The 11,688-nt window shown below is 38.7% G+C and overlaps 1 protein-coding gene across 5 annotated transcripts in view; it reads left to right on the forward strand.

The window, feature by feature from the left end:
- The window catches only part of cdk19 (cyclin-dependent kinase 19), a 147,376-nt gene extending 136,270 nt beyond the window's left edge, over positions 1–11,106 (forward strand). For all 5 annotated transcript variants that reach the window (XM_048596801.1, XM_048596802.1, XM_048596805.1 and 2 more), the window contains one exon: positions 8,848–11,106. In XM_048596801.1, the coding sequence (XP_048452758.1) occupies positions 8,848–8,973 (126 nt within the window). In that variant the 3' untranslated portion in view covers positions 8,974–11,106. The remainder of the gene's footprint in view (positions 1–8,847) is intronic.
- The last annotated feature ends 582 nt before the right edge of the window (positions 11,107–11,688 follow it).

Raw genomic sequence — 11,688 nt, forward strand, 5'->3', positions numbered from 1 at the left:
GGTGTTCCCGTGTGTGACGGTAGTGTCCATGTCGGTGGGCGGTGTTCCCGTGTGTGACGGTAGTGTCCGTGTCGGTGGGCGGTGTTCCCGTGTGTGACGGTAGTGGCCATGTCGGTTGGTGGTGTTCCCGTGTGTGACGGTAGTGTCCATGTCGGTGGGTGGTGTTCCCCTGTGTAATGGTAGTGTCCATGTCGATGATCTGACACGTCTTGCAGAGGTTGCCGTGGCAGGGTTGTGTCGTGTTGTGATCAATGTTGTCCTGAAGGCTGGGTAGTTTGCTGTGAATGATGGTCTGTTTAAGGTTTAGCGGTTGTTTGAAGGCTAGAAATGGAGGCACAAGGATGACCTTGGCGAGATGTTTGTTGTTATCCATGATGTGTTGAAGGCTGCGAAGAACATGGCGTAGTTTCTCTGCTCTGGGGAAGTACTGGACGACAAAGGGTACCCTGTCGATTGTGTCCTGTGTGGTCTTCTGAGGAAGTCGTTGCAGTTTTTCTCATGTGACACGTTGGAATTGACAATCAATGAGTTGAGCATTGTATCCCGTTCTTCTGAGGGCATCTTTCAGCATTCTTAGGTGCCTGGCCCGTTCCTCCTTGTCTGAGCAGATCCTGTGTATACTCAGGGCTTATTCCTTCACTACCTGATGAAGGAGCAGCGCTCTGACAGCTAGTGATTTCAAATAAACCTGTTGGATTATAACCTAGTTTCATGTGACTTCTGACCTTGGCTGTCTTTTATTTGTTTTTAAAACTTTCTCAATCCTCTGACTTATCACTTATCTTTGCTATACTGTTTGCCTTTTTTCTTTCAGTTTGGTGATATCCTTAAAATCCTTGGTTAACCATAACTGCCTATCTCCTTTACAGAATTCTTCTTTATCACTTGCATATATCTTTTCTGTCAGCCACGAACTGTCCTCTTACATATTTTCCGATCCAAGTTCGTTATTTATTCTATCCAGTGCTGGCAATGTTACGTCACCAACTTTACCTTTCTGCCTGGTCTTTCAAAATACCCCTGAATGTTTAGTTCCCAGCTTTGATCTCCTTGTAACCATGTCTCCTAATGGCTATAAGTTCAAACCCATTAGCCTGTAATTATACTGTTAATTCATTTATTTTGTTCTGAATACTATGTGCATTCAAGGAGAGAGACATTAATTTTGCCTTTTTTACAATTTCACCTCCTTCACCCTAGTTCCTGCTGTCTTTCTGTGTTTGTATACTGTGTCCCTTCCTGTTTCACTTTGGGTATTGTTATCCAAAAAGCTGCCCTGTAATGTTGCCATATCCTCTTGCTTTGCAAGCCTAGACTGCCCCTCTCCTAACACCCTCTCGCCCAGTAGTTTAAGGCAAATGATGATTATTCTTTATTGCAGCATAAGAACAGGAAAGTCTTCGTGCGATTACATAGGAGTTTAGTGAGATCACTCCTTAAGTATTGTGCAGGTTTTAGTCTCCTTGTATAAGGAATGCTATGCACCTGTCTTAGAGGGGGTGCAAAACATATTCGCCAAATGGCAAGATAGGTAATAGACCATTCCCCTTCCCCTCCCCCATTTCTGAAGAAGGGTCTAGACCCAAAACGTCAGCTTTCCTGCTCCTCTGATGCTGCCTGGCCTGTTGCGTTCATCCAGCTCTACACCTTGTTATCTCAGATTCTCCAGCATTGGCAGTTCCTACTATCTCTAGGTAATAGACCTGTCCAGTTGTGTTGATACTATGGCTTTAAGAGGTGTATCTTGACTTTTTTTATGAAGAAAGTTTGAGATGGAGGCAGCAAGCAGTCTGTTCAAAGCCAAGAAAGTAAACCGCTTGTGAGGCCTTGGGATTTTTCTTTTAAGGTTGGAACGTTTGACACAGCCTGAATGGGTGGGCTCAAGGTCCCATAGAACCACGATTTTTAGTTTTAGCTTTCACAGTTGCTGGGATCTTGAAGCTGGATGTGGAAGCTCTTATTCCTCTCTGTTACAGCTAAAAGTTGGGGTTCTCTTCCTGCTGCTTGAATTGCATGTGAAACAATCTATTTTACTGAATTTGCCTTTGCCAAGAGTGTGTTTATGGGATGATACTATATTGGAACAGTTAATTAGTAGAAGTTAACAAATTTTGTTAAGCATTTTGATTGTTACAGTTAAGCGAATAGGTGTATTTTGCTTAAAATTGAATAGTTTGATCAATCAAATTGCATCTGGAATGCAGTACCCAACACTTACCTTTAAAATGAGAAAAAGTTAGGGTCTAAACTATCTGCTTAATATATTTTGAGGGGGTCTGGTCTGGTCTGGTTCATAATGCTATAAGGAGAAAGTAAGTGGAATGGGCATCTATTTCCTGGAGTTTAGGAGGAAGTTGAACTCAGTAAAATGTATAAAATTCTCAAATGGCTTGAAAATGCAAATGCAGAAAGACTGGTGAAGGTGAATAAAATAGGAGCACCAGAGGCCATTCAACCCATTGAACCCATTCAATAAAATCATGAGTGAGAAAGATCAGATTGTAGCTTCCCCTACATGTAATCACTTTCACCCTCTAACCCTTGAACTCCCCTGTGGATCAAAAATCTATTTTAAGCCAGGTTTCAAATATTTGATTGCTCCCTCTGTTCATGGGAAGGATAATTACAAAGCTTAATGACTCTTTGAAAGAGGAAATTCTTCTTCATCTTCTTGTTAAATGGGAGGCCCCTTGTTTTAAACTGAGCCTCCCTAATTCTAGATTCCCCCACAAGTGTGCTCCCAATGTGCTCCACCTTTCCCCATAAAACAATCCTTTCATCTTGGGAAGTAGCCTTTTCTGAACAGTTTCCAATCCTCTATATAAGAAGACCAAACTGTACGCTGTGTTCTAGGTGTGGTTTCATTAATGTCCTGTTGTAGCAAGATTTCCCTGTTGTTATTCCTCTATTCCCCTTACAATAAAGCTAAAATTCTGTCTTGGATTCTTAATTACTTACAGTACCTGCAGGCTAACCTTTGGTGATTCATTTTCAAGGACACACTGATCCCTCTCTATTATAAAACCATAAAATATGGAAGTAGTTAGGCAATTTGGCCCGTTGAGTCTGCTTCACCATTTATCACGGCTGATATGTTTCTCAATCCTATTCTCCTGCCTTCTCTCCGTAACCTTTGATTCCCTTACTAATCAAGAATCTATCTATATCTATCTTAAATACACTCAATGACTTGGCCTCCACAGCTCTCTGCGGCAGTGTTCACAGAACCACCACTCTCTGGCTCAAGAAATTTCTTCTCATCTCAATTCTAAAGGGTTGTCTCTTCACTCTGAGGCTGTGCCATCAGGTCCTTGTCTCTCCTACTAGTAGAAGCATATTGTCCATGTCCACTCTATCCAGGCCTATCAGTACTTTGTAAGGTTCAATGAGATCCCCCTTAAACTTCTAAACTCCATCGAGTTCAGACCCAGAATGATCCTGGGGATGAAGGGCTTATCATATGAGGAGTGGTTGAGGACTCTGGGTCTATACTTGATGGACTTTAGAAGGCGCTGCCATCAACATAGGACCCCAGCACATCCTTCCTTAGATTTGGGGCCCAAAACTGCACACAATATTCCAAATGTGGGATATTTCAAGACATTGCAATCTCTTTCAATTTAAATGATATTCTGATTTCCTATTCACCCTGTCAAAATGAGTACCTTACATTTTTCCACATTATAATCAATCTGCCAATGTTTGCCCTTTCGTTGTGCATTCAAGTAAAGATCCAATAGCCTTTTATATACGGGGAGTCTAGGATTTTTGGATGGGTTGGGAAGTGGAGTTGATGTAGAAACTCAGCCATGATTTGGTTAAATAGCATGTGGATGGGGATCAAAGGGATATATGGTCTGCATCTGCTCCAATGTTTTTAAGTCTCAAATCCAAGTTTGTAAAAATCTGACATAAATAAAGTCTAAATAAGGCAAAGAAAATCAGCAGTGTTTTAAAATAAGTCACCATGGCTTTAGAAATATTTACAAGTTATACATTAAACCCCTTCACATACACACCCATCCCACATGCCATTAGTTCAAAATCCAAAATGAATGATCTTAAGATATATAAAAGTCACACACCTTCCATCTCACAAGCCTATGTATGTCAGTAGCTGGCTTAATTTTACAGGTTATGGGGGTCAATCAGTTTGCTGGCTCCACCATTCAGTAAGGGATACAGAAGGATTTAATCAGAGGAGCCAAAGGGAGGGCTGGCTGACCAGTCCCCTGGCAAAGGTGAGCACCGCCACTACCATTGCCACTGCCAGTGCCAGCTGTTTAATGGGATGTGTTCGCCACTTCCTCTTTCTTGCTTTTTCCTATTTTGCATGCAATTACAATTAAAATTAAATGTGCTGGTGAAATGCATAGGAGAAATGTGCAGTCATACGGTAGGGGATGCTTATTAGTGGTGAAACCTGCTGTCAGTTGACAATGCTGCAGCATGAATGGGCTATAACAGAGCTTCTTGGGCACACCGGGAAGTTCTGCAGTATGGCCACAATTTTCCTAACTAACTTCACTGCCACTAACATAAGACTTCAGATCACAAAAGGCATAAATGTTTTTTTCAAAATGAATTTTCGCTTATAACCATTTCACATTCCATTAGTTTCACTTCATGCGTGCAATATTATTAATTGATACTAGCTCAGTCACAGCTAAATATACAGGCTCACTCCATGTTTGGCATGCATTGATGGTAATCAGAAGTTAGGCATATTTTCATTATTGTGTAGAAAACTGAGTTTCCTTTTCACATCCGTAATACAGATCCTTCCCATTGAATCTTGCCAGATATATCCCTGACCCCACCCTCTGTCTTACCTGAGTCCATCTTCCATCTTCCCCACAGCCCCACTCACATGTTTCATTACCACTGATTTACCATTGTTGGTCCAAAGCCTCCATACAATTTGTCATTCTTCTACTTACCTCCCGCATGGTGTCGAGTTAAACACAGAAAATCACTAACCTTACATGCAGAGCTGGCTGGTCCAAGCCACCTTTAAACAAATGAGAACTAGATGAGATTCTTATATGCCACTGACTTTATCATGAAAGTGGGTCAAATGTGGACTGTAGCGGTTCAAGAAGGCAGTTCACCACTACCTTCTCAAGGGCAACTACGGATGGACAATGAATGCTGCCAGCCGGCAATGTCTGCGTCATTTTTAATGGAAAAAACATTTTCAATGATTTACACGGTATGAAATGGTATTTGTTATAAGTATGACTCTGCCACAGGCTGGTGTAAAGGCTTGAGACACCATAAACAAGCTGCTGACTTTACCTCTGCAACTCAACACTCTGACAGGAAAGCAAGAACTCACATTTTGCCTAATTAGGTCATCCTGCATGACCCATTTCCCATTCTTGCTGTCTGTATAAAATTTCCCCAGAGTGTGATAATGCTTTGCAAAACGGAGGTGTTGACCTAGAAGTCCAAATGGCATCCTATAAATAGCAGCTAGAACTATCTCCGGGATCAGTGTTCACCCAGAGGGTGGTGGGGGGGGCGCGGTGTGCGGTGTGATACCTGGAATTCGCTGCCTGTAAGTTCTAAAATGCCTGCCATTGTGTTGCACACAACCTTCCTGCTCTGCAATACATTTGATGCTGCTGTGATGTCCTGCCATGATGTAGCTTCCAATGGATCTCCGAAGACTCGAAACAGTAGTGGACGGAAAATATCATAGCAATACCAGAACATAGTCCACTTGTCCTTTTTAATATTTTAATTAGCTCCTGCCATTGATGGGTGGGTAGCAGTGCTGCTTGGACCTGCCTCCAGGAAAAGTGCAGAGGTGAGAGTAAGCCAGATAAACCAGGCTGACACACTTTGTTCAGAATTTAGATACTTTGTGCCTTCAAAGCTGCCTTGGTTTGTCTGAGAAAATTGTGTCCTTAATGAAGAAGAACTTCATAACTTCATTCACTGATGTGATAGCACAAAAATTATCATGGATTCTGGGATACCCAAATCTGATGTTCTCATCACTAGTTATTATAGTAAATTCTGTTTAGTCCAAAATAATTTGCTACAGTGCTCCAATTTAAGAAATGCAATTATGGTTGTTTTATAAAGAAACAGCATTTGATAGTTCAGCCAATTATTAGATTGTTGAAATTGCCTTAAAGCTTCTCTGTTATGTTTTGGTTTCTGTTATGCTTATATTAAGAAAAAAAATCTGGTTCCTCAAGTCTTTGATTTACTTTTAGATTTCAGATTGAGGTGGCAGTTTTGTTTTTTGCTGATATCGAGTGTAAGGTGTCACCTCTTGAAATTATACTGATCAAGTCAGCAGTGTCATTCGGAGCAGATGAGGGAACTTGGTCAATCCTATATTAACCACCAAATGCAGGGCAAAATGCTCCTCTTCCAAATCACCGGTCACTCTCGATATATAAAACACTGCCAAATTACTTACAAAATTTGTCAACTTCTGAACAAAGGATTAGTTTGTATATTTAAAGAAAGTGAGGAATGTACAACCATCTCACCTACATCTTGATTGAATCCTGTTTCAGTCCATTTTTTTTTGTGATGCAATGAGTAATATTTCTCAGAAAACACTCAACCTGATTGCACAAATTCTTTTGATGAGTGGGAATATTTTTGTGAAGAATCTAAAGTTCATCACTTAACTAATCTATCTCAGTGGGTTGTTCATATTCCATAGTTCCAGGGGTGAAGTATATTTCTGCTTTTTCAGGAAATTGACCTGCTGAGATCTAATCACAGCACAGAAACAGGCCATTTGGCTGAACCAGTCCATGTCAATTGAAGGGATGCCATTCACAGAGCTTCCCTGCTACAGAAAATTGAGGAACTTTCCTGTTTGGTTTTCCTTTCTTCTTAGGTAAAGAAGAAGCCACTGAGGCCTTTGGAACTATTGCATAACAGTAAATATGTTTGCAGCATTGAAGGAAATGATTTTGTATGTTTGTAATGCTGTCAGTAACAATATCTGCAGCTTGTTTATTCAATTGATGCTTTAACTGACAGCACTGGTTTGGATACTGACAACTGCATGAATGGCAAAATCTGGAACATTTTTCTCCTCGATTTATGTTTCCAAGGACTGGATTGGAATACAATCCTTTCACTTCTAGGTTCAAATGTAGCCAAACCAAACAGATTACGAGTAAATTTAAAAGTACGAAAGACCTGTTTATTGCCTCGGTCATGAGAGATCCTAACATTCACTACAGCATCACTAACTCCTGTTCAATTATTTTTAAGTGATTCCAGTATATTTGTCTCAATTACTCTTTCTGGAAGATTATTTATAACTATCTCTGTTTATGTGAAAATATTTTCCTGATTACTGCTCTAAAATGATCTTCTACTACTTTAAGAAAAAAATAACCAAGTTGCATTCATATAGTGCCTTGCATGTTCTCAAATTATAATTATAATATAAGGAAACAAAATGGCAAAAATATGCACTACTTTCCTGTGAAATAACTGGTTGACTAACCTATTTTAGTGATACCTATTCTTTGAATGGTATTTTTAACCTTCACTTGACCTTGGCATTTACCATATCAAAATCTTGCATTTAAAAAGCACTGGGAACAGACCATAATGCTTCACATAAGGCTAATAGAAAAAAAAGTCACTAAAACAAATCAGTGAGCAGAGTTACAAAAACAGAAGTTGCTGGAAAAGCTCAACAGGTCTGGCAGCATCTGTGAAGAAAAATCACAGTTAATGTTTCAGGTCCAGTGACCCTTCCTCAGAACGCTGAGCAGAGCAGAGCTAATTGGAAGTCTGGTCAAAGAGATGGATCAAAGATGTTTCTCCTGTGCACTTTGCTGCATTTTTAATTTTAATTCCAATTGCAAACTGGGAAAATGCGTGGAAGTGGAAGTGGAAGTTCTGCACACTTCCCATTAAGCACCTGGTAAAGTTTTCATAAAGAAATGAGGCAATGGAGAGGCATAAGCAGAAAATTCGAAATTTAGTTTTAAATAATGGAAGGCAGGTTTGCCAGTCATGGCGTGAAATGATTTTGGGAAGCAGAAGAGGTCAGAGACGGTGTGCAAACTTCAGTTATTAGACTGGAGAAGCTGCAGAGCAAGCAGAATGAGGACATGGAGGAATTTGAACATGAGGAAGTGAATTTTAAAACTGAGGTAGAACAAATAACTGCAGATGCTGGAGATCTGAAACAAACAGAATCAGAAATTGTTGGAGAAACTCAATTGACTTGGCAGCGATTGTGAAGAGAGAACAGCATTAACATTTTGAGTCTAGTTCTGAAGAAGACCAAGTTGGGCTTTAAAGATGGAGCTGGTGCCAGAAATTGCAGAGCTCCTGGCAGTGGCAAGAGGGAGGAGATGGTGAGTGGGGCATCATAGGCACCTGGTGTATAGGTTTAGAGGCAAGTTTGGGGAGATAGTGTAAGAAATCGTGCTAGGCCTCACGGAAAAAAACTTTCTGTGAAACTTGACAAAATTGAAACTTAGCCAATTTCTGCTTAATTTTACTCTGGGATGTACAAAGGCAGAACAATCCAGAAAGTTAAGTATTTTGTATATGGTGAGATTGAGCACTACTAGACACTCCGTTTAGGCAACTCATGTAGTTGCTTTGAAGTTAGTTATATTGAGTTCAGTTTGCAGTTTGTTTTAGTTTATTTAATGTGTTTATTGTTTGGTAAATAATTTATAGTTATCTTAATTGCCACCACTCTTAAAGCTGCAAAAAAGCATTATTTTCTTGGTTCAGTCTGTGGAATGGGCAAACCTGGGAAATCGATTATTTGATTTTTCACTGTAATATCAAATAGTTATAGTGAAGCTAGTTGTATTGACCTTGTATTTTTGTTTGCAGCACTCTGGCACACGTCTGGGTTACCAAAGCAATGTACAGGGTTCTTCCCAATCCCAGAACGCTACAGGATATTCATCTTCAACTCAGCAGAGCTCACAGTATTCACACCAGTCCCACAGGTACTGATCAGCATTGCTGACAGAAAGGACTTCAAAGGAAAGCCTTCAGCAATATTATGGTGAATGGTTCCAATGAGAGGAACCTAATGAATATGACTGACGTATGTAAAATTTATTGTATTCAGAAGTACAAACTGGCATTATTTAGCAAAAATTGTTAGAGAAAACATTGTTCATATAATAATGTTCTGACTGTCTGGAAGTTCTCAACTACCAATGCCACTGGAAAGGTTCCAGTCAAGGCCATTTCTTTAAAGTTGTGTGTAAATATCTTTTAAATAATTTTAACTCAGCACTTGAGTTTCTCAACTAAGGAGCAGGTGAAATGCGTTCACTGTTTTTAGAGCACTTTTTGATGTAGTGACAGGGTTTCCTGTTGCTTGTCCTAAAATCTAAATATAGGAATTGTACTTTCTAGACATGCAGCTTAAAAAAATTAATCAGTTAACTCTTCAATCACTATTCTTCAATTCTTCAATTGCTCTGTTTAATAGTTTCAGTTATAACAAATGTTAATTGTAAAACGTTTTCAAAAATGATTTTGGCCGCAAATGTGAAAATCCATTCTCTGTTGTTTTCTTCCTGCAATGCACAACACCATATGTACATGAAACTACAGTTTTACTCGATGTAATCTGCCTGTTGATTGTACTGAATATTCCCAGCACTGAAAACTAAATTCCACTTTTTTGTGCTCCCAATGTCGCGCTTCATGCATTGGGTCGTACGTGCAGAATTTTGGTGTGGAAGACAGAAGCTCTGGTTGGTAACTGGAATGAATTTCTATTAGTGAGCTATAGGAGAAAAACTGTGCAAGCTGTCAATCAGTTGCCTCAAGCTACATGCCTGAATGGCTAATATGTGCTTTCATTAAGCAAAACCCTGGGCAAGGTTTTAACTGACTAAAAACCCAGTTACTTACAGCATTAAAATCAGCCCCTCCATGCTGGGAGCGATAAATTGTAAATATAATTCCATATTTCTACCACTGTTTAAAAAATTCAACCAAGTGTTTCTCCCTTATCTTCACAGAAATGTGCCCCATCTCTTTGGGCCTCCAGTTGGCTAGTTTCTCAGGGAATCTCTAGTTTTCACTACTTTTCAGGTTTTTTTTTTATATAAAGCCCATATGTTTCACAGAGTTTGTTTCATTTCTAGCAGCACAATAGGGACTTCCAATGCTCCAATTGTCTGTCTGTGTTAGAAATTAATTCTATGTCTAGGTTTGGAAGTGAGGCTATAAACTAATTGAAGTACTGAAAAGGCACAGTACATGGATAAAGCTGTCTAAAGTCGTCTTCTAAGCAGGAGATTAGGTTAAATTTCTGCTTTTATTTTGTTCTTGCATATATAACTCACAATGTGCTTAGAGTAAACTGTTTACTTTTTGGAAGTTTCAGGGCTTCTTACTTTGGGGAATATTCATTCTTCATGCAGTTATGAATTAAATTCACAGAAATATAGTCACTGCATTGAATGCCCTTTACTACAAGTTTATTGGAAAATGGATGAAGAAAAAGGTAAATATCTGTATTTATGTTGATTAAATGCCAATAAGATGTCAGTTTGGTGAATTAGCAAACTGTCATTTTATCTATTATTTTAGTGCATTGTAACATACAACAATTGTAAAAGTGGAGTCTTTAGACAGGACTGACTCCTACAGTTCTATTTATACAGTTACAGCATCTTGAACTTACTACCTGCACAGATTGCATGAAATCTACATGATATTTCTGTTTCACTCTTTTCATTCAAGATCCATTTGTGAAGCCACAGGTAATGGACATAAATTAACTTGACTTTTGGCTTAATTTAAATACTGCCTAAAAATAGGTTCACAATCATGTAACTAAATCTTCTGAAAGGAAACTAGAATAAATGAGAGCCTGAATAGTTAGAGAATGGAATTCATGCATTGATCATCTTGAAATGGTGTCCTGTCAATGTTAGGGAACAATTGATCCAAGCATTCAGTGTCAATATTCTGTATTATTTATAACAACTATAGAATTATACAAGACAAAATATCCTTTAGAGCTTATTTTCACCTCTATAGGAGACAATATTGACTTCATGACTGCAGGTGATATTTTATCTGATCACGGTGCTGTAATTATGTTCACGTGTAATTAAGTATTTCGACCATTTTCAACATTTAGTTAGTTTTATTTAGTTATTCCAATATGTCATAGCTGAACTTACTTCAGTGAAAATGATAAGCAGTTAATCAACGCTCTATACTATCAGTCAGCTATATTATTATTCTGACTCTTGCTGGTTTCTTAGTATAAAGAATGTAAAATGGAAAGGATACTTTTAAAATAACAAGTCCTCATTCAATAAATTCCAGTATGAAAATACACCACTTTCATTCTAGATGAAAGTCCAGAAAGTTGATTATAAAATGAAGTGACTGATTACCCAGTGTTTTATGCAGTCTTCAGTTTCTGTGCACCATTACCTGTCTTTGGGATTGTCGATCAGGCCTCAGTCGATCAATCTGACACTGCTACACCCTGATATTTCTACTGCTTAGGACAAACATGAATCTTGACTGACAATTTGTGCTCAGGAAGCAATGTAATCAATAACTTTTATTAACTATTTCATACTTTTAAAGTATAACATTGTGAAAAGATTTGTTGATCTTTTCAAAATGTAATTAGAAAAAATGGGGTTCACAATTTAAGAAACTCTAACAACATTAAAATGCCTATTT

Source organism: Rhincodon typus, chromosome 5, assembly GCF_021869965.1.
Source record: "Rhincodon typus isolate 14 chromosome 5, sRhiTyp1.1, whole genome shotgun sequence".
Lineage (NCBI taxonomy): Eukaryota > Metazoa > Chordata > Chondrichthyes > Orectolobiformes > Rhincodontidae > Rhincodon > Rhincodon typus.